This window comes from Brachycentrus maculatus, unplaced genomic scaffold (genome assembly GCF_059751285.1).
Source record: "Brachycentrus maculatus isolate JH-2025_06_01 unplaced genomic scaffold, ASM5975128v1 h1tg000008l, whole genome shotgun sequence".
Classification (NCBI taxonomy): Eukaryota; Metazoa; Arthropoda; class Insecta; order Trichoptera; family Brachycentridae; genus Brachycentrus; species Brachycentrus maculatus.
In genome coordinates this window covers 444844-470261 of record NW_028280763.1, presented here as the reverse complement: position 1 = coordinate 470261, position 25418 = coordinate 444844, and the positions used below count along the sequence as shown (strand labels likewise).

Sequence of the window (25418 nt, the reverse complement as noted above, 5' to 3'; positions counted from 1 at the left end):
ATACTAAATATTTTTCAAATGGAGAAAAAACCTTCACGTTTCACCTAAAAAGATCTGTTGCACAGTAAAAACTTCAATGCGTGGCTTGATATTTATTTTTAATGCATTGTATTATATTTATAAACTTTAAAAACGTTCTCCTGAAAAATCAAGTTTTTTGATTTATGACGTTCTTGAAAGGAGTGAGCGATATGTAAGTTCGGGTCTGCATGATCAAATTCTAATTAATTCCTAAACGTGCCACCTACCGCCAAAATTTAGTACCGTATATTTATTGGCAATAAAATTGAGCAATTAAACATTGGGACGAAAATGCAAATGTCATTTTTCTTACCTACCTGAAAGTTGTTTATTAGGTATATCGAAGAAGACGTTACCCATTTAAAACAATATTGATTGTACAGATGACTAGGCAATTTGTATTTAACAGACTTATTTTTACTATGGGTATCTCAACTTGATATGAAACGTCTATTGGTCTTCTTTTTATGAAAAAAGATGGAAGTCTGAGCATTCCAGGGCTTATGACCTGATTGGCTTAACCCATCCGCATATCAGTTTTTTTTTCAAAATATGTATAAAAAGAGACTAATTGAACGTATCCCCGATGTAAAGTTTTGATTTCTGATTTTAGTTGATATTTCAATCAAAATGATAGTTCTATCCTTACAGGCACATTTTTGGTCAAGTGTCGTCACTAAATTTGTATAAAAATTATAAGAAATAATGCATTACAAAAAGCTTTCTTTACTGACTTGTAGATATCACACTAAAGTATTTTTATAATATGAACTATCACTGATGTGGGCGTGGCTTAAGTGCGGCTGTTATTCGAATGTAAAAACAAACCTACCGCCAACGTTTGGCGGCAGATAGGCCGATGGGTTAAGCGATCAACTTCTCTCTCTATTACGGATCCTTTTCAAATGTTACGATTTTTTCCTTGACACAAATCTATCACAATCCTAACAAACGATGGTCAGAAAAGAAAGAACAACCCTCACAACCTAGCACAAAGTCCTAACTCACGACACAGAAAAACAACAACAACACAATGCAGTACTTTACACAAAGATAACACCCTTACGATGCAGTACCTTTGATCAAACATGATCATTTAGAAATAACAAATACAAAGTCCATTTTATCAGTCCTACTGCTTGCCTAGAATCGAAGAATGTCAATAAAGCTTTGCAATTGCCTGAATCCTGATACAAAGTAAGATGTTGGTACATAGTTAAATGCCATTAAAAAACCGGGCTGCGCCACTGGTGAACAAACAGTGTCTCGAGGTAACTAAATTTTTTCAAATTACAAATTACAACCTAGCGCAAAGTCCTAACCACGATACCGAAAGACAACAACATCAACACAATGCAGTAACTTACACAAAGATTATGATGCACTACTTTTAATCACGCTTTTAGGATATTGAAAGCTGTCCCACCGCATTCCCAGATCTGATACAGAAGCATCTAGGCATCCTGACAGACCTTCTCTTGCAAAGCATTTTTTTTAAACTTGCGAAATTTATTGAAAATGTTAAACAAAACTGTACGCCGATTTCACAGTGAATTTACATTTAAAAGCTTTCAATATCCCTGTCACTGCCAATCAAAATTAATACAAGTAAATTCACCACCAAATTTTCTAGAATGAGGGCTTCAGCATAGTTTTCTATCAGCATAAGCAACCAGCATTAAGGTTATTGAAAGCTGTCTCACCGCATGCCCAGATCTGGTACAGAAGCATCTAGGCTTCCTGACAGATCTGCTCTTGCTAAGCAATTTTTTTAAACTAAGTTGCGAAAATTATTGAATATGTGAAAGAATATAAAATTGTATCCCGATTTTACTGTGAATTTACATTTAAAAGCTTTCAATATACCTGTATTAGGCATAAGCATAGTTGACGAAATTGATCTGTACCCAACAATTTTAATTTCAGGTCAGGCCGGGGTAAACCAGCTCGGCGGAGTCTTCGTGAACGGGCGCCCTCTGCCAGACTGCGTGAGGAGGCGCATCGTGGAGCTCGCCGTGATGGGGGTCCGGCCTTGCGACATATCCCGCCAGCTGCTGGTGTCGCACGGCTGCGTCTCCAAGATCCTCACCAGGTTCTACGAGACCGGCTCCATCCGGCCTGGGTCCATCGGAGGCAGCAAGACGAAGGTCGGTAGACTCAGGCTATTTGTTGTTTTCATATTATTTTTTGACATCTCATCAAAGATTATTAATGTTGTGACAATTGTTTCGCCTAGTTATGGCATTTTCAAACGAATGTGAAGATAAAATGGACTGACAGTCCTTATATATTTATACAATTCTAAGTACTTAAATAATATTTTTAACATTTGCAGTAATAATTTAATAACTTGTATGGCTATATAAGAACCGTCAGTCCATTTAATCTATTTAATCGTTTGAAAATGTCATAACTAGGCGAAACAAACGATTTAACAATTTACAACATTTTGAGTGTGTAATTGTGTGTGTGTGTTCAACAATACTTGTTCACAAAATTTGAATTATCTCCAATTACAGGAGTTATTTTCATATTATTTTTTGACATCTCATCAAAGATGAAGAAGAACATGGAAGTCTGGGCATTTACGGGGCTGACGACCGTCATAGGCTGGTTTAAGTGATCACTTTACATACGTGTAACATTCACCAGTTCTGATAACCATATAATCTAGTATATATATGACGTTGTTGAAAGGAATGAGCGAAATGCGTTATTAGCATTTTTTCTAAAGATCATCTCACCCTCATCGTTTCAAACTACTGGTGGAAGAGTATTCCACGCCATCGGTCCCGCAACAGCAAGAGCACGTTTGCTAAATTTAGTGAACTGGTTTTGAGCTGGTCAGATCACTTTATCCATGGCAAATCACTTTGCCTCACGTCTGTCAACCAATTCGTCTGGGAAATACATATTTGTTTTAGATAGTCTGGAACCATATTATGTACGTATTGATTTATACACAAGTAGACAGAGTTTATACTCAACCCTTTCGGGAAAGAGGAAGACCGAGAAAAACATGGCACGATCAGGTATGCCAAATACTTGAAAGTGGTCAGGTTAGGAGTCGTAACAATCGGCGGGTATGTATGAGGAGACGCATGAACGTGGAAGAGGCGAAGAATGTTTGCAAGGACAGAGTAGTGTGGCGCTCTATTCTCTCTGCCTACCCCTGCGGGGAAGCGGCGTCATGGTTAGTTAGTTAGTCTTTCGGGAAAACGAAAGCAGTGCAGTTCGTGAAGTAGTGGAGTGATTGAGAAATTCCAAAAATTAGTCTCGCTGCAGCTTTTTACACTGATTGCAGTAGTCTTTTTATTGTTCGGTAGACCCGTGTATATACCAAGAACATCTGCACTATGGTATGAAGCTAATTGAATTAATTGATAATAATATCCAACGCCATTCTTTAATGCCTCGATATATCCTTGATTTCAACATATATGGGTTTATTTAATTATTTATTTAAATCTCCCGTGATACGGCTATTATCATATTGCGAAGAGAAGATAATATAAGCACATAGCATAATAACCCAGAAATGCAATAATAAACTTACCTTATGCAGAAGGAAATGCGAGAAGCAAATTGTTTACCCTGCCTCAGCTTCGTACTGGTAACTGGAACGCATATTAAATTTACAGTTAAGTCATAAGCTCTAGTCGTAAGGAAGGTATGAATTATTACCCTTATATAAAAAATACCACGCATAAATAATGACGATACTTCTCAGAAAATCCATTTATATCTATATGGAAAACATTAAATTCTAAAACGGAAAATTACTAATTACGAAACACCTATAAATTTATCATTACATCTCGCTATTTACTGGAACTATTAACTGAAGACTAGGCGTGAAATGTGAGCTGAATAATATCAAGAATTTAGGTTTTCGTATTTAATTTGACTATATATATATTTTTTTAAATTCTGTTATGAAACAAATTTTGATCTTTTTAACTAGACTATTTTTTGGTCACGAAATACGTATATATATTTCTTTACAGTACATCCCCAATATGTATACTGAACGTAGAAAAATCTTCGAATGAATCATTCATGCTGAAGTTTCGAAGGTTTTCGCCTTTCCATCGAACTTAAAGCATGATTTTTTTTATGTGACTGAATAAATGCGGAACGGACTGTGGTATATAAAAGATGCTGTATAATTGCGTCGCTAGCTTGCCAGGAGTAAAAATATAGAGAGATTCACTGACTAAAATGAGGAGGACACATCATGTATACATTTTAATACTATACTGTATTGTAAAATCTAAAAAATGTTTCCGAATTGTAGTTCTAAAAACCTTTTTTATGATGCCTACAAATTTTCCAAAATAATTTAAGCGGCACGGCAAAGTAGCATTTACATGGATACTCTTTCCCAGGGGGGGCAAATAAATATAAGTGATTTTTTCACTGTAATATTTATTCAATATTATCCTGGACTGGTACCTAAAGCGGAGGGCTGACCACCTTTCCTTCATGTGTAAACGATCAAAATAACACTGTGTTTATACGACGCAGTGCCCTATGCACCATTGGGGTGCGGATAAGGGTTTTATTATTTTTATTATTATTATATTTGCCAATATTTTTTTGACAAATGTATTTATTGACGAATGCAAAAAATCTACAAAAAATTAAAAACGATATGAATGATTTGAATATAAAACTAAAACACTTGCATGCGACGTTTTTTGAGTAAAAAGTAGTCTTCTCCAAGTGTTTTATCTTTAAAATAATGAAGGCTTTCAATGTATTAATGAATCTTAATTGATGTCATAGACCTTGAATATTATATTAAAAACATGAAAATACTACGAACCAAATATCTCTTCTTTCTTTTTTAATGTTTTCGTTGAGTTTCACCTAAACACTCTCAATGGTGATTCTTCAACATTCTCATCCCCCTTTAATTGTAGTTATAATTTTTCCCTCACTTTGTTACATTGTTTCAATTTCCTATGTCACTCTTCCCTCGAAGCGTGCTGGACAGAAATTAATTCTCCATAATAATAGCACCTGTAGTAATAAATTGAACAAACAGAAAAAGGACATCGAACAAGTCTATTTCTCGTGTTCACAGTTTGGATAAGATCAGTAGACTAACAAATGTACTATTGCACATAAACTTTTCCAATTAAACTATAATTAAAGATCGCATCTGCTGATAAAATTAATTGAAAAATATTGTCACGATAGAAAATCATTATTCTGTATGTGTGGGCAACCTCTTTCGCTTCACATTCTTGTTATATGTACAATATCGTTTATGTCATAAATAATTGTATCAAAAAAAATATATTGAATATTTTTAAGATACATCTTATCCCAGGAATGTAGAAGTGATTGATGAAACTAGGGCTTTTTTTAGAGCAAAGACTTGTCGTTCTACAAATAAGGCATCGGAAAGTTGGAGCGTTGGAATGAACGCATCATTCTTAAAATACAGTATTTATTTTTTATTGTTTAAAAACTAATTTCATACATAAGTCAAATATATAATATTCCCGATGAGTAACATCCATTTCTCATTTTGGGACATGGGATTAAGGTTAACAAGACTGAAACACAAATAAGAAAGTTTAAAAAAATGTTTATTAATAAAATCGATTTCCTAAATTAATTATATTTTTCTAAATAATTATTACTATTGACCCTTATCCGCAACCAATGGTGCATAGGGCACTGCATCAAATTGATGCAAAACTGAGAAAAACCAGATTCGTCAACAAGTATTTGGACACCCTTAAAATGTTGTAAAGTTACTTATACGCTACATATCGCTCACTCCTTTCAAGAACGTCATAAATCAAAATTCGTCAATTTTCAGTTGGGCATGTTTTCGGAATGCCCAGAAAATTTACTATATCCCAGCAGAAGCGGCATATTTTTAACTTAATATTTACCCGCCACAGGGCAGAAAGTGTTGTTTTTGCATTTTAAAGAAAAGGTATTGTTTAATTATTTTTTAAAATAAAATAAATATTTTTCAAATGGAGAAAAACCCTTCAGGTTTTACTTAAAAAGATCTGTTGCACAGTATAAAGTTCAGTAAGTGGCTTGATATTTATTTTTAATACATTGTATTATATTTTTAAACTTTAAAAACGTTCTCCTGAAAAATCGAGTTTTTTGATTTATGACGTTCTTGAAAGGAGTGAGCGATATGTGAAGGTCGTCACCAAAAAATTACATTTCCAATATTACACAAATATTATTTAAATGCAAATCTGTTCTGTTTACTGTGTTCTATCGAAATCTTAATTAAAGTTGCGACAAAACTTACAATCCTGTGTAAAACCAATATGAAATCATTAAATCGCACCAAAATGTAACAATTTTACAAGCTAGAATTATGTATCACTTAAAATCATTTAAAATGGAATTGTAACGTTTTGGTGAGGACCTCCACATACATGTATCCATTTAAAAAGCCCATAAGTGTGCTTTATACAATTTAATAAATTACCTTGCTTTAATATTATTTTCCCGTCAACATTGCCACTTGTTGTCGATAATCACGACACACTCGAGCTACAAAAGTCTCAAGATGAAGAATATAAAACTTATATTTTACAGAGTTCGCACATACCATATCTATTTTATTATCCGTATAAAACTCAGATTTCCCTTCCATAACTCTACCTACCTTGAAATAACGTTAAAAAACCATGAATAATTTAAAACATTATTAAATTTATGGTCGCTTGTCTATTTTGAACAGAAGCGAGACGCGAGGAGTAAGTTAGGTTAGGTTTAAACGTATCAATTTATAAAAATATGTATTATATTACACTCATGTGTGAAAAGCGATTATATCTTTTTAATTGGGGTCCTTACCAAACATCAAAAATCAATTACAGAGGGTTAAGGACCGGTGTGTCATAATTTTAAAAAAAATATGAGTATTTTGGTAAGTAGCTTTTTATGAGATGAGATGGAAAAATTACAACGAGTAACCGGGGACATCATTAAGGGAGGATGCGAATGTTGAAGAATCATATTATTTTTTGACATCTCATCAAAGATGAAGAAGAATATGGAAGTCTGGGCATTTACGGGGCTGACGACCGTCATAGGCTGGTTTGAGTGATTACTTTACGCACGTGTAACATTCACCAATTCTACCCATTATTGACAACCACGTCACTCAAATTCTTGGAAGTTCTATATATATATGAACCAATTTAGAAACCTTGTTCTTGAATCACTAGAACTTCACTAGAGACATCTATTGGTGAGATGTAAAGAAGCTTTTTACTAAGCAGAAACTCTTATAAACTCGTATGTGAGGTCTAATTCCTGGATTACAGTCACACACATGAGAAACGCCAGAAAATACCATTTTCATTTTTATTATTTAAGCTTATAATTTGACCAGATAATTTATTTACAACATTTTGAGTGTGTCCAAGTTCACAAAATCTTTCATGAGATGTCAAAAAATAGTATGATTCTTCAACATTCGCATCCTCATGAGTGTAAACTTAAATTGAAAATGGAAAGATATGACCACAAAGTGACGGCCGAATCAATTTATGAAGATATATTTTTCATATTATTTTTTGACATCTCATCAAAGATGAAGAAGAATATGGAAGTCTGGGCATTAACGACCGTCCTTGGCTGGTTTAAGAGATTACTTTACACACATGAGATGTCAAAAAATAATATGAAAATAACTCCTGTAATTGGAGATAATCCAGATTTTGTGAACAAGTATTTGGACACACTCAAAATGTTGTTGAAGAATCATTATTGAGAGTGTGTAGGTGAAACTCAACGAAAACATTATAAAAGAAAGAAGAGATATTTTGTTCGTAGAATTTTCATGTTTTTGATATGATATTCAAGTTCTATGACATCAATCAACATTCATTAACACATTGAAAACCTTCATTGTAATATCAGAGTTACTAGTTACGAATAGACTACTAATTTTGCTCAAAAAATCTTCGTATGCAAGTGTTTAATTTTTATATTGATGAATTATCAAATTATATTTTATATACAAATATCGATGAATTTTTTTTTGCAGATTTGCATTTGTCGATAAATACAATTATCTCATTTTATAAACATATTTATATTTACATATATATATATATATATATATATATATATATATATATATATATATATATATATATATATATATATATATATATATATATATATATATATATATATATATATATATATATATATATATATATATATATATATATGTAAATATATATAAATATGTATATATATATATATATATATATATATATATATATATATATATATATATATATATATATATATATATATATATATATATATATATTATTTAAAAAATATACACTTAAAAGTCTCGTATACCTATGTATTTTTGGCGGTGCTTTCGTCGATATTAATATATGGTTTTGAAAAGGAAAGAGTTTTTCAAAGGTTTAAGAAGTTAAAAAAAAAATATAAAAATATTTTTTCAGTATTTATTTAAAAAAAATTCCATATCCCGATATGTATTCTATAAAAAAGGGGGAACAAAAATGGGGGCTTTGACTTTGACTTTGTGTATTTGAGAGTACACCCTTTATATCAGTATAACAAATTGAAGCACCAATTAATGACTGTATAAATATTTAATCAACATAATGTTTTTAAGGCAAATTAAATTAAATTTGTATTATTGTATTCTTTTGAAATGGTCTCTCTCTCTCTCTCTGACTCTCACACGAAATTCATCTAATTCATTATTTTTTTAGAAATCTGATTTCTATCACGTGTAAGGTTTTTTTTCTGTACATTTTTTTATGCAACATATTTTATTGGAAACTGTTACTAGATAATGCACCCCTGTCTTTTATACACGCAGGAAAATAACAAATTGAAAAATGATGTATTTTAATAGCTAACTTTGTTTTGAAGTGAATTATAATACGATATTGATTAAGACACACACCGATTTTATACGCGTTTGACTTTGAAAAAAAGCGTCTTAATTTCGATTAAATATGGCACTGAGGAATATCTCAAAAATCGTTTGATTACGCCCCGAGAGCATTGATTGCCGTCAATATTTTACAATAATGTCAGTAAATACAAGAGCAAAAAGATTAGTAACTGGATATTAATTTCAAAGTCCATCTAAGCGTTGCTTTAGAACTTTTTAGATTGGCGTCATAAACAAAATAACAAGGAAATTAAGGTGGAGGTGTCACATATTACCAAGTTTTAATGTCCGTAGGTACCGCTAGATTGCGCTGATGTTTGCTGTCATAAATAATTCCATTTATTGCGGGTATAAAGTTGGGCGATCCGATCGCAGACCGTGTCTAATAGTGGAGATGATTTCAAATTAGGGATATAACGACTAGGTGCTAGTTCACAACGAAATATCTAAATAAGATGACTCTAGTAATGTGATAATTTAAATATCTTTACACTTAGGTACATGCTTAATAAGTATCTTATTCCCTTGTGGGAATATATATTACATTTTATTTTATTTAATCTCTCATAACTAACTAACTAACTTTTTTTGAAATCTTTTATTATAACAACATTATTATTATTATTTATTATATCTGACACTGGATTATTCACCTTACGGATGATATCGCTCACTCCTTTCAACAACGTCATATATCAATAAATTTGATTTGTCTGGATATCGTTTTTAAAGTTTAAGAATATAATGATATGTATTAAACATAAATATCAAGCCACTTTTTGAACTTTTTACTGTGCAACAGATCTTTTAGGTAAAACCTGTTATTTATATATTATTTCTCCATTTGAAAAATATTTAGTAGGTATATTTAAAAAAATATTAAACAATACTTTTTGTTCAAAATGCAAAAAACAACACATTATGCCTTGTAACGGGTATTAAGTTGAAAATATGCCGCTTTTGTTGGGATTTAGTACATTTTCTAGGCATTCCGAAAATACGCACAACTGAAAAATTAAGATTTTTGAAATATGACGTTGTTGAAAGGAGTGAAAAGTACACAACCTACATTTTTTAAAAAAAATATATATTGCATTGTAAATAATCATTTACTATAGCATAAACATTATTTCTTGTTTGAATTATCAGGTGGAGTTGTCAGGTCAGGAGTTGGAATAATCCGCCGGGTATGTATGAGGAGATTGAATGAATGTGGAAGAGGCGAGGATTGTTTGGAAAGACAGATTGGTTTGGCGTTCTATTATATCTGCCTACCCATGCGGAGAAGCGGCATGATGGTTCGTTAGTTAATTAAATTATCAAATTGCTTATGGCGTGTTTATGCGGTATGTTAATTGTGCTAACTGATGTTTCGGCTAGTAGACGCCATCTATAAGGCGTTATAATAATAATAATAATAATTTGGATAATTTGTATAGCGCCATTTTCGTAAAATACTACCTCAAGGGCGCTTATGGTACTCAAAACTTCATTTGCCTCTGAAATGCTTATCAAAGATTTAAGCTAATATCATTAAACTTTTAAATTATAATTCTGTATATTTTTTCCTCTTTTTACTTGTAATATCTGTCATATTATTAAATAAATAAATATATCATTATATTTACCCGAAACACGTAGCAGCCTCGTCTCATATTTAAAATTAATTAAAAAAATATCCGGTAGGAGGCGCTAATGTCACAAAATAATTATTTATTTAAAATTTATGTTAGTATTCCATTAGTTAAATACTCCAGTATATGTAAAAGGCATCTAAAAAATACTTTTTTAATTATCTCATCATCATAAATAGATTTTTCTTTGAAACAATATTTTTAATTTTTAAACTGTGTACGATTGACGGTTTGGGTTCTTATATTAAATATTCGCCATCTCGCTCTGACAGCAGAGTGGCGCAGCGGAAGCGTGCTGGGCCCATAACCCAGAGGTCCGTGGATCGAAACCACGTTCTGCTATGTACTATTTTTGTTTTTTTTTTTATTTGTTTTTTTTTTTTCAGATAAATTTTTATAATAATTCACCTTTAATCCATTCACTTTCATATTTCTTCATAAAGATTTGTGACTGTTATTTTATTCTTATAATGTTAGAATAGTGATAAAAGTGACTAGTCACTAAAAAATTTAAAATTTATGTACTTTTATAAATAATTACAATATTATATTTGTATGAATTCACTGATTCAATATTTTTACGTCCACGCAATGGTGCAATTGGTACTGCATTGAATATATTTAGTGATATCTACAACTCTTAAGGGGGTGCTCTCAAACATTCAATTCAGTAAGCGACCGGCTATCCAAGGAGCCAAATGTGTCTCCAAGTACATTTTTTTTAAAACATACATTGGAATTATATATTTTTTTTGAATACATATTAAAAATTATATTCATAACATTTTTTTTACTACTTATCATTCAATAACTCTTTTCTTTTCAAAAACATCTATATTTATTTCGCAGAAAAAACTTATTTTTCAATACAAAAACGTATTTTAAGCGAAAGATAAAAATTGCGTTCAATATAGTGTACACGTGTTTTTGCCTAGAATTTTCACTCATGAATAACATAAATTATAGTAACTTTAAACGTAAAGAGTAAATCCACGAGTGACATAGGCTATGAAACTTAAAAAGATGAAGCCTGAGTAGGGTCATGATAAGCGGTGTTGCATAAGCCGTAGATATTTCAGAGTCTAATGGACGTTAGGTAATTTTAAAAAATGCGTTCAATATTACCTGGGTTTAAAGAAAATTAAGTTGTGGGCCATCGAATATCTCTCCTTAAACTCGATTATTTATTGACCTTTAATTAAGTGTGCAAATCAATCAGTGCTTCGAACTCCCTCCCTAACCACTGGCTCGACGCACTTTTAGAAAGGTAACTCGTTACTAAAATATTATATAAATGGCAAACTAGATATAAATATATTATATGTACCCACCTTAATAATACACATGTACATACATTCAAAGAAAAATTCTCTGACCAGTTTTTTTTATCTACATTATCACATAAACGAATAAGAGAAACCTCCAAATATTCTTTCATCGAGAACATATATTATATTATTCTTCTTATTCAATAGTGCATAGGGCCCTGCATCGTATATAAGGAGTGTTATCTTGATTGTTAAAATACAGGAATAAAAGGTAATCAGGCCAGCGCAACCGCTGTTAGTCCAAATTAATTTAGAATCAATATTGGATTGGAAAATCACTTAAAAATCACAAAGTCATACATTTTTGACTCCTCTAGGAATCGAACCCAGGACCTTCAGCACGGTAACCTTACGCGCTGATTACATCCTTTCAACAATGTCATGTATCAAAAAACTTGATTTTTCAGGAGATCGTTTTTAAAACTATGATAAAATGTATTAAAAATAAATATCAAGCCACTTATTATACTTTTTACTGTGCAACAGATCTTTTTACATAAAACCTGAATATTTTTTCTCCATTTGAAAATATTTAGTAAGGATATTTAAAAAAATAATTAAACAATACATTTGTTTAAAAATGCAGAAACAACACTTTCTGCCCTGTAGCGGGTAAATATTAAGTTTAAAATATACCGCTTTTGCTGGGATATAGTACATTTTCTGGGCATTCCGAAAACATGCACAACTGAAAATTAACGAATTTTGATATATGACGTTGTTGAAAGGAGTGAGCGATATAGAACTAGCAGATATGCTAAATTAGACCATCGGGCCAACATTGTTTTTTTTGGAACAAGTAATTAAATTGAAAGATATAATAGCATTTTATGTAATAAGGGAAAATGGAAGTACCTACTCAGGCTTAGTTATAATAACAAAAAATTGTTTTTATTTTTGTTTAAATTCTTTAACTTTTATTTACTATGACAAAAACACGTTTTTAGGTTGAAAAAATAAGGAAAAAAATAATTAAGTATGCAAAAGATTAGCAGAACGTGGTGTCGATCCACGGACCTTCGGGTCTGTAGCCCAATGCGCTCCCGCTGCGCCATTCTGCTTGCGCCGCCCCTGGAGAAATTTTTTTTTAAATTTGACCGGGCGATACTCAGTGGCGTAGAAACGTCAAAAGTATATAATGTGTTTTTGTATTAATTTAACAATTTTTTCACAAGATAAATTATGATAAATCACAAATTGCGAAACTTTTAACTGCACTGTCATTTGTAATCGAATTCTAAACAAATATTTTACAAAATGTCGTTTCTAAAGGGCTTAATTTTTTTTTTTACCATGTACTATAATAACAATATACATAATATGTATTTAATACGACTAAAACATTTATTTTCGACATTTTTCATGATCGATTTCAACAAGAAACTTGTCGTCTTCAGGGATGATTATGTACACTTCGTGGTGAAAATATTGTTTTAGTTTTATTTAATAGTTTTAATAAGTTTTGTAAAATGTGCTACACAGTTTCTGTAAAAAACATAAAAAAATATACCTACTATCAGTGTCGGATTGTGGTTCTGTGGTTAGTGTAGCGAAATCTCGAGTCAGAGTTTATTGATTTCGAACCCACTCTAGCACAATTTAATACCTATTTTTAATTATGAGCCCCTTAGGCTTACAGAAATAGTATGAAATTGTAATATTTAAAAATAATAAATAAATAAATATTTGGCTGTGAGAGTAGTAGTTTCTGCTAGTATCAAATCTTATTTTTATTTACAAACCAAAAAAATAATTTAAGTATTTTTCATGGTATAAACGTACTAACGTAACTATTTTTGTGTCCTGAAACACGTGAAATATACACTACAACAATACTTATTTGAAAGAAGCTTGGTGGGTCTCTGTTAAAAATATTTTAATAATTGTTTTTTTAATTAAATGCATACAATTTATGTAAATAAATTTAAAAAAAGAAAAGTGATATTTTTGGATTTGAAATATTATTTTCGATTCAATTTAAATGAGTAAAGTTTGAAAAATATGATGAAAATTATATTGTAATATTTTTTGTCTGCATAATATAAATTGCTTTAAAAAAGTCTTAAGTACCTACCTACCTAGATACAAAGTAAAAAAGGCGACAAAATTTACTGACAAAGGCAACATAATAACTCGAAATATATCAAATAAGTAAAGCTTTATTTTTTTTAAGATAAATATTTTTAATTTTTGTAATATACACAAATATTTCAATTTCATACTATTTCTGTGAAGCCTTAGCGGTTCATTATTAGAAATAGGTATCAAATTGGGATAGAGTTGGTTCGAACCGAGAAACTCTGACTTAAGACTCCGCGACGCTAACCACGGGACCACAGCCCGACACAATTAAAAATGGATAGATATTACCACAAAGTGACTGCCGAATCATGCATTGAAACTATTATTTACTGATCTTATAATACGTGTATATATCGCTCATTCCTTTCAAGAACGTCATAAATCAAAAATCGTCAATTTTCAGTTGTGCAAGTTTTCGGAATGCCCAGAAAATGTACTATATCCCAGCAAAAGAGGCAATTTTTACCTTATTATTTACCCGCTACAGGGCAGAAAGTGTTGTTATTTTTCGTTTTTGCATTTTGAAGAAAAGGTGTTGTTTAATTATTATTTTTAAATATAATAAATATTTTTCAAATGGAGAAAAAACCTTCAGGTTTTACCTAAAAGGATCTGTTGCACAGTAAAGTTCAATAAGTGGCTTGATATTTATTTTTAATATATTGCATTATATTTTAATCTTTAAAAACGATCACCTTAAAAATCAAGTTTTTTATTTATTTATGATGTTATTGAAAGGAGTTAACGATATGTTTGAAAGTAGGAAAGACATTTTTCAACTGAATGTTTGAATTTTGTTCAGTTTTAACCTATAATTGCATGTAGATTATCGGCCATCTTTCGAGCATGTTGATGACGGAGATAATGTGATTTCCCGCTAATATCTGATCCAAATATCATACGAGTACATAATTTAAAACAAAATGTTCTAGAACAGTCCATGGATATCAATCAAACAACATCTAATGCACGGCTGCAATGCTGAAATACGGGGTACCCACATTTGCTTTGTCACATTGTTCGTCGATGGCAATCTCACACCATTTTCGATGGGACAACACATAGGGTTTCACGCGATTTTTTACTATCATGAAGTAAAATAATACTTCATTAGTGTATTCTATAAATTATTTATATGTATACAAGACAATTGCAGGAATGAAGCGATTAGAATGAAGCAATTATGACACTAGATCAGAAAGTACAGAAAAATTATCAATATGAAAAATATATCTTCATAAATTGATTCAGCCGTCACTTTGTGGTCATATCTTTCCATTTTTAATTTAAGTTTACTTGTTAAATATTACTTTTTCTTAAAATTTATTGTGACACGTGTTTCGAAGCATTCCGCATCATTTTCAAACACCGTATGCGGTGTTACACGATGTAATACTTTGTTTGAAAAGGATGTGGAATGCATCGAAACACGTGTTACAATAGATTTTAAGAAATAGTGGTAAGTATCAAGTAAAAGTTTAATTAAAAATTACAAATATATCAGTATAATAAAATAAAATAGTTATTTTGGATATAAGATAGATGTTTATATGCTAAGTACTACATAATGGGGATCTGATGGGGAAGAAAAAATTAGCATGCGTGGAAATAAAGGACGATGAAAGCTTCTTAAACTTCATGATGTTAATATATATATGTATATATATATATATATATATATATATATATATATATATATATATATATATATATGTATATATATATATATATATATATATATATATATATATATATATATATATATATATATATATATATATATATATAATGTACGTCAAACATGTCTATCGGACCTCTTGACTCTTAACCATCATGTAAAAAAATGAATGAATGAAGAAAAACCCAATGGGAATATCTCTTGCCTTGGATAGTATGACTAAAAAATAAAAATCATCCCTCATCACGATTTGGTTCATCCTTTCAAAAAGTGCATCATTTCCGCTTTTACCCTTTCAATACGGCTATTAATTGTTTTGCGGGGTTAATTTAGTACTAGGTGCAGTAGAATGGGGTTAGGTAGTAAAAATACTCGGTGAAACAAAAGAACTATCCCTCAAAAAGTACACACAAATAAACGACGATAATTTTTCCCCAATTACACATTAATAATTATTTTTTTTACCAGTCAATTATTATGTATAATCTATATATATTTTTTTTAAATTCTTCAGTTAGTTCACATCACATTTAATACAAACTATTTACACTTATCATATATATTAGCACATAAAAAAAATCATTCACACTCTTTTCATTCTTCATACATTCAGGTATCTCATCATATATTTTTAACCCCTTATACATAATGCAATTTTGCGATTTAGTTTTTTTATTAGCAGTTTTATTCTGTCTTTATTTCTAGTCGTATTTTCGTAATTTTTTTTAAATTAAAAAATTACCGTATTCATAAAATATTTGGAAATTCTACTGTCAAAAATTTTAAAATTTAAATATATTTTATGCGTATACAATTGAGTTGCACTCGATTTTTTGTGTATTATTATTTATATTTTTTTAGTTTTATACTTAAAAGCAGGACGTTTTATTTCTATGCTGTGGAAAAGTGATCCGGTACTTTTTTTAACGATACTTTAAAAAAAATCAATTGACGAAACAATGTTTGCGCTTACTACAATCTAAATTCATATAATTCGTCAAAATGATTGGAGAAGAAACATTACAATTTAAAATTTATTTAAATATAATTTGTTTAAGTAAGAAGCTTGGCATGAAGTGAGTTCAGGGAACTTTTTTGTTCAATAAAAAAACCTGATTAAAAGTTTTTTATCATTATTATCTGCTAAGTGAATCAATGAGTTATTCAACTTTATTTTAAATACACCTTTTTTTAAATTTACTCTGTTTTTGGATTATATGAGTATATTTTTTTGGTGTACCCTGTACGTTTTTAAACAATGTACGTTCGGTCATTAGGGTAAATATTGTTTACCGCTGTCCCTATCACAGCAAAGATCTTTGAATTGTCCTCAACATGAACATTGTATAGTTTTATTGTGCTCTTCATTAATTATGGACGTCAGGGGTGCATTCTACATACTAGCGGCTGTTATTAGCGAGGGATACCCACAACTTATTGGGCATTAGTTGCTGTTGATTGACCAACCTAACCTAACCTTACACGTGTTAACCTAACCTAACCTCACTTCAACATGAAATGTTTTATGACGTACAGGGTGAGGAAAGCATCGTTGTCTGAATTAACCAGCCATTAAAATATATGCTATAGTCCAAGTAAAAAATAATTATTTTATTTTAATGTTTAAAAAAATGTTAATACAATTTTAAAACATAATTCAATTTAAAAAATTCTACGATATTTTTTTAATGATTTATGGTCCTATATACATACGTTTAGTAGCAACATTATTTTATTTACACCCAGGTAACATTTGTTGTATTTGAATTTATGTATTGAAAAAATAGGTTTTATTTTGAATAAATACATGGTTTTGAAAAGAAAACAGTTATTGAAAGATAGGGAGTTAAAAAACAATAGGAAAATAATTTTTCTTTTTATATTCTCCAATATATGTATATAAATTCTTTTGAAAAAGCGGGCATGAAAAGATGACATGTGTGTCCTCTCCGGCAGTAAGGCCTTGTAGCTATGTTCCTAATCAAAACGTGTTAGCTTTCTTGTTAAGGGTGCCAACTGTTTGAAACATAATTCGATAAAAAAAATACCTTTTCACACGAGAAATTGCCGCAGTGCTGAATCTCAGTACTTGACAAATTAATCGCTAGCCAACATCAATAAAAGTCCGTAATAAAAGCACAATTTACACAGGAAATGTTTGAATAACATTTCGCCGCTTATGGTACACATCTTCAAGCGCATTCAGATCGGCTATCTAAAGCAATAAATACTTTTAAATCGCTTTACTTTGAGGTCGACTTTTTATGTGGTAACCAAAATGTAGGGATCTTCAATTTTACTGCTCCTACAACATAAGATAATCAGCTGTCATCCAACTTTTTTAATATTTATGCATATACTTTGTATGTATTGTATATCAGCATTCAGTGTGTTACAATATTGCGAATTCTTAGAGGTCAGGCTATGGGCGCTTGTCCACTACCCGAAATTACACGGAATTTTACCGTCAGGCACGTCAGTTAGCGTTTTAAAACGATGATTGGCTTGGATTGGCTTGTGCTCTTGTCCATATTTGTGGTGCTCTTAATCGGTGCATGAACACTTTGCGCGTAAATTTGATCACGCTAAACTGTCGTAGTCGTTTTCATTTTTCAAAACCGGACTGCCGGACGGTGAAATCCCGTGTAGTGGACAAACGCTCTAAGAGTCAAAATCACCGGCGGATATGTATGAGGAGATGCATAAATGTGGAAGAGGCGAAGAATGTTGAAAAATGAAGAAAAAACAGAGAGGTGTAGCATTCTATTTTTTCTGCCTACCCCTGCGGAGAAGCAGCTTGATGGTTAGTTGGTTATATGTTTGTAGTAGGCAGAGAGAATAGAACGCCATACCCCCTGTCTTTGCAAACATTCTTCGCCTTTCCACATTCATGCATCTCGTCTTACATACCCGCCGATTATTTCGACTCCTTTACCTCACTTTATTTTCATAGTTTTTTAGAATTTTATTTTAATTTTAAATTTTACTTAGTAAATACCAATACGTATTTCTTAAAATCTTTTACGTAAGACACATGTTTCGATGTATTCTGCGTTAAGTTCAAACAATGATGCGGTGAGCCTCGAAACATGTGATAGATAGATACATAGATTTTAAGAAGTAGTGGTATATACTACATAAAACTTATTGATTAAATTAAATTAAAAATGGATAGATTTTACCACAAAATGACTGCCGAATTAATTGATGAAATTATTATTTTTGTCTATTTTAATATAACAAAGAAGAAAAGAGAAGCAAGTAAAAATACATTTTTTTAATAAAATATTTACTCTCGATCGTTTACCCAGTCCATTAATATAATTTTTAAAAATTATTTTGGCATTGTTGATTCATTGAACAATAATTATCGCAACGCGTGGTCACACTGGTCCATGTTGCATGCTGAAATCGTGGGAATCGGCTGGTGTGAAGTTAATATATGGTGGCAATCTAAGAGAAACGGGCCGAACCAACTTAATCTAAAGCTAATATCTATTGGCCAGGCCAGGTTATACCAACTGGCCGGCATTGTGACCAGCTGGCATGCTTGGCTGGATTGTGCAAGTGACCGTACAATTACCTAAAATCTAATTTGAAAACAGATTTATCTGGCCAAATTTAATCACGCGATGGCTTTATTAATTTACCTGTCTTATTTGCAAAATTTGTGGGTGAATAACTGATTTCTTAATAAGAGCGAATTACTCTTATGATTTGAAAGGTAAAATACAGTGCCCGCTTGCTAATTTGAACGTAAATCGTGCAGTGGGTGGTTCGGATTACTGGGTGTTTTAAGATAATTCAGAGAAAAAACGTGTATACTCATTCGTTTCACATGTCCAAACTATAATTGTTTCATTTTTTTGACATCTCATCAAAGATGAAGAAGAATATAGAAGTCTGGGGATTTGTCATAATTTGAAAATAACTCCTGTAATTGGAGATAATCCAGATTTTGTGAACAAGTATTTGGACACACTCAAAATGTTGTACATATTTTTTTCGTTTCAAATTCGATACAAAATTGTATTATATTTTATTACAATAACAGCCGGATTCAATACTCCTATACACCGATTGGAAAACCTCAGCAATGATTTCGAAGACCATATCGATATCTGGACTATGTCACTTCCTAACTACTTATAAAGCAATAATAATTAAAATATTTTAGGCTTATGCATAATTTCTTGTTTTTTATATGTTCATCCTTGTTTAGCTAAGTACCTACCTACTTTTCGAACCAATAATACATAATACTTTAAAAGAGAAAACATATTATTTTACCATAAAGTATATAACATGTAATATATTTTGTACAAATTGGCTACAAGAGAGAAAAAATATTTAAAAATACACTTGAAACATACATACAATTTGTAATATATTCGAATGACACAATTGGATCAAGTCTTTGTTTTCCAAAAACATGTTTTAAAATAGTTTACTAAAATCATGTTTATTATAGCTTCGAAAGTAGCGTAAGGAAGGTTAACTTTGTACCAAAAGACAATATTTGTACCTGGTGTGAATTTTTTCTCTGAGTTCCTTATGTTGCTAACCTCTGGTTATAATGTATTATATCGCAGAGTAACAGGACAATCTGTCAAACACTAACAGAGATTATCCGTAACGAATAAGTGAAATTCCCGGCGCGATGTGGAGTAATTTGAACAAATTGAGTTGTCTCGAGATGCTGTTTGTTCACCAGTGGCGCAGCCCGATTTTTAAAACGGTACTTAACTATGTACCAACTATATCAACGGTAATCTAACTATGTACCAACAACTAACTTTGTATCAGGGTTCAGGTAATCGCAAAGCTTTATCGATCAGTATTTTGTCAGTATAAATATCTTTATCAGTATAATTGTCTCTCTGTTGTGCTGGTCGGGATTGTGGAGGCGTCTGTGTACCAGCCAACGTCGGTTCGGAATCGGATCTAGCTGACTAACTGAACTAACTAACTACTTATCCCTTTCACTGCCTACACCAGGGTAGGTACTTCTAGAATATTTGGTGGTGGTTTTACAAACTTGTATTTATTTAGATTGGCAGTGACCGGGATATTAAAAGCTTTTAAATGTAAATTCACAATAAAATCCGAAAACAATAATATAATTATGATTTTGTTTCATATTTTCCACAAATTTTGCGACATAGTTAAAAAAAATGCTTTGCAAGAGGAGGTCTGTAAGGAAGCCTAGACGCTTCTGTATCAGATCTGAGAATGCGGTGGGACAGTTTTCAATGACCAGTGTTTGAAAAATATGAACAATCATATTAAATTGACAAGTTTGCAAGGCGGAAAAGTGGAACACCCTAAGGGGAATCTAAGGTGTAACATCCAATCACTTCTCTTGACGATCTCAATGAGAAAGTATGGGTTTTCTCATGGCGGCTGACTGAATTGAACTCACGTTTGCGTTTATTTCCATTAAAGAATAAATACTTTCCATTCCTCGCCATAACACACTTCCGTAATTCCTTCTCTGTCCAAGCGGCAAAACTATGGAATGAATTACCTCTCCTTGTAAAAAATGCACCTTCTCTGAGAATTTTTAAGAAACGTCTGAGACATTACTGTCTATCATTAGAATCCTAACTGTCCATCAAACCTCATCCCTTTGTTTTTCCCTCTACCTCCTTCCTTAAACTCCCTTTTTCCTTTACTTTCCTCATTATCATCAATTTTTAATTTATGTTTTTTGTAATCGTTCAAGTACTATCTACCCTCTGATTGCAAACAGCTATATAAGGCATCAAACGTTTTGACCAATATCACTAGTCTGTTTTTGGTTGGTTGGAAGATATTAATTTTTAGCGATAAGCCCGCCAATGTAGTTTTTTTCTGTACTTGAAGTTTAAATAAATCAATAAATAGGAAAAAAATATGATAAAGTTTATAAAATGTGCCACAAAGTATCTGCGAAAAACGTTCAAGAAAAAATATTTTAAAGTTTAAAAAAATACTCCGTCACTGGGTTGAAGGTGTCAGACATCTTGATTGCCCTTCCTTCTGTATAAGGCGGCCTGCTTTGAAGATGAACGTTGAGCTGCCCGCGAAACGCCTATTTGCTTTCCTGCCTCTCTGGTAACCGAACTCGACTCCCTCGCGTCAATGCTGATCGATATTCACTAGATATACTCTGAACTGTAAATTATTTTACTTTTAATTTGCTAATATTGCCGCCATTAAAGTATGTTATAATGTTTACTGTAGCGGTATTTTTGATGTCGTTCATTATGAATTATGTTACATAAAATATGATACCTAACTAGAAAAACCTTACTAGGCTAGAAAAAAGACGGATAAGGTAAGATGACGAAGAACATATGAGAAACAAATACAATGCTTCAAATAATCCATGAAACAACTCACAGCAACACCAAACCGATTTTACAGAGAAATTCATCATCATAATACACGAGGAACAATAAAATAAACGTGGAGCTAATAAACACAACTAAGTTTACCATAAAGTAAGGTCCTTGCGATATATTGCCTATACCCAGATTAACCAGCTGCCAGACATATTTAAAATAGAACCCAGTCAGGGATCCATAATGAATTATATTATTATTTCGAGAAATAAAAATACTTTGTGTTCTGATACACTCACATTTTTATTTAACCAACTATTTTCGGCAACAACCTGTTGCCCTCTTCAGGGTTACATTTATTACTATAATAAATGTAACCCTGAAGAGGGCGACAGGTTGTTGCTGAAACTAGTTGGTTAAATAAAAATGTGAGTGGATCAGAACACAAAGTATTTTTATTTCTCGAAATAATATATCAAGATGATCCACAAAGTTAATGCTTTCAATATTCAAAACACCAAATTATATTATTTTTTGCCACCTCATCAAAGATGTAGAATAATATGGAAGTCTGGGCATTTACGTAGCTGACGACCGTCATATTATTATTCTTCTTCATCTTTGATGAGATGTCAAAATAATTTAAAAATAGCTCCTGTAATTGGAGATAATCTAGATTTTGTGAACAAGTGTTTGGACACACTCAGAATGTTGCAAAATGAATTAACTGAAAAAATACTTCATGGAAAGATATTTGTGTTAATGATTAGTCAGATTTTCTCATTTGATTCTTACCTTATGTTCTTATATGCCTATTTACTGTACCTTTGATTGTTTTAAAGTTCTCGAAACTAATAATGTTTTCATTAATCATCTCAAAAGAGGTCTTCTACAAGTGTTTTATTGTAATTCTACAAAGTAAATGTCTTTTTTTTACTTCTCAAAATAGATGAAGAAGAAAATGGAAGTCTGTGCATTTATAATATCACCATAGGGGTCTCTTGTGATTCAAGCACTATGTTTCGCATTTAAACAATATATAAAGAAATCTTAATAATTTGAGTAGTGTGGTTGTCAATCATGGGTAAAATTGGTGAATGTTACACGTGTGTATCACTTAAACCAGGCTATGACGGTAGTAAGCCCCATAAATGCCCAGACCACCATATTCTTCGTCATCTGTGTTGAGATGTCAAAAAATAATAAGAAAAATAACTCCTATAATTGGAGATAATCCAGATGGACACACTCAAAATGTTGTTAGTTAATGTCAATGTCACATTAATTAACAGCTTACATATACTTTATCGTCCCTTTAATGCCATTTTCAATAACTCCATTCGTAGATACTAAACATAACATTTATTGGGTCCTTATAGAAAAAAGTCAAGCCGTACATTGTTAGATGATTTTCATACACTCGTTTTCCGCGCCTCGGTTATGTGTTTCACCTTAAAATCAGATTACCAGATAAGATTAAAAGTTTTTACATCTGTGTTTGATTTGAGGCAGGCATTGTTCAACAAAAACGCGCATGAGAGTGTCAGTCGGTTGATTGATAACACTTTACTATGTAATTACATTAGATTTAGATGCTAGGAACTAATTTACAGTCGTTATAAACTTGGAGAGAGGTCTGATGGACCATATTTTTTCTTAATCATGATCTGTTCGTAACATCATCATGGTTAAGAGATATCTCTTAATAGTTGCGTACTTACACAACATAATATAGTGTTTTTTACAGGTACGGGCGGACCTCAGCTTTCGCACAATTCGCTATTTCGCAGATTTAAAAAAATAACTTTTAAAAAATTTAGCGACAGTAAAGCATTATTGTCAATTTAATCATTTCCATATTCTTTTTTGACATCTCATCAAAGAAGAAGAATAATATGAAAGTCTGGGCATTTACGGGGCTGACGACCGTCATAGGCTGGCATAATCCAGGATTCGGACCTCACATACTAATATAAGAGTTTCTGCTTGATAAAAAGCTTCTTTACATCTCACCAATAGATGTCACTAGTGAAGTTCTAGTGATTCAAGAACAAGGTTTCTAAATTGGTTCATATATACAGAACTTCCAGGAATTTGAGTAGTGTGGTTGTCAATAATGGGTAGAATTGGTGAATTTACACGTGTGTAAAGTGATAACTTAAACCAGCCTATGACGGTCGTCAGCCCCGTAAATGCCCAGACTTCCATATTCTTCTTCATCTTTGATGAGATGTCAAAAAATAATATTATGTGCAAATTAATAAGGAAAAAAACTGTTTTCTTTTCAAAACCGTATATTTATAATAAATATTTAAATACAAAAACAGTGTATTTAAAATTAAAATAAAACAATTACGTCAAATGCTACCTGAGTTTAAAGAAAAAAATATTGAGATTCTTATTAATATTCTTAAATTTGATCTGGAAATATGGCGTTTGAATTATTTATGGTTAATTTCGGTATTTATCCGTATCGAATTTAATATCAATATTTTCAGTAAGCTTTAATAACGCGTTTACACTTGAGAAATTCGATAGCAATCGGAAGGCATCGAACTAATAACCCCTTATTAAATTCAACCTTACACCTAATAGGCCAACGCCATTCACCAGATAAAATCAAACGTTGAATGCTCCACTTCCGACCGAATATGGAAAAAACGGGGTTGGTTGAATAAATAAAAGCAAGATTTTAAAACATTTAAAATATAAATGGATTTTTTCGTACCATGCAATTATGAAGCCGATTTTTAAATTTGATTCGTCATCCCTTAAAGTTCGTAAAAACTGGACGATTTATAATTATTATTTTAAAGCAGATATTAGCCCTTTAGGGTTTACTCTCAAATATACAAAATCAGTAAGCGACCTGCTGCGCGAGAAAAAAAATGACAATTTGAAAAAAAAAATTATATTGGAATTTGGTGAATAAATATTACATATAAGTATATATTTTTTTACCTTTCAATATTCAAAAATTCATTGTGAAGAAAAACTTATTTTTTCAATATAAAAACGGCGTTTTAAGCAAAAAAAAACAATTTTACCTACATTTGAAAAAATTAAGTTGCGGGCGTTAAGATTAGCCCTCCTTAAGACCCAGTATTCGTTAAGTCGCAACTTAATTTTCTCTAAATGCATTTTTATCTAAAAAAAAAAATTACCTTTTCAAAACCATATAATTATTTCGAAAAAAAATTTTTTTTTCAGTGCAAAAATGGTGTTTTAATAAAAAATCAAAGACGTAAAATGTTACCTGGATTTAGAGAAAATTATAATAAGTTGCAACTTAACTAATACTGGATATTTTTTTTGTTTTTTAGAAATATGGATTTCTTAAAAAATATTTTTATCTCCTTACCTTTTAATAACTCTTTTCTTTTCAAACCCATATATGTCCTA

At 31.3% G+C, this 25418-nt stretch overlaps 1 protein-coding gene and 2 non-coding genes across 3 annotated transcripts in view; 2 read left to right on the top strand and 1 right to left on the bottom strand.

The window, feature by feature from the left end:
- Positions 1–25418, top strand: part of LOC148313568 (uncharacterized) — a 64075-nt gene that overhangs the window by 24838 nt on the left and 13819 nt on the right. The window contains exon 2 of the mRNA XM_088260803.1: positions 1948–2168. Within this exon, the coding sequence (XP_088116929.1) occupies positions 1948–2168 (221 nt within the window). The remainder of the gene's footprint in view (positions 1–1947; positions 2169–25418) is intronic.
- Positions 10873–10944, top strand: TRNAM-CAU (transfer RNA methionine (anticodon CAU)). Its single transcript has one exon. It is a non-coding gene; the product is annotated as a tRNA-Met (tRNA).
- On the bottom strand, positions 12920–12991 carry TRNAC-ACA (transfer RNA cysteine (anticodon ACA)). Its single transcript has one exon. It is a non-coding gene; the product is annotated as a tRNA-Cys (tRNA).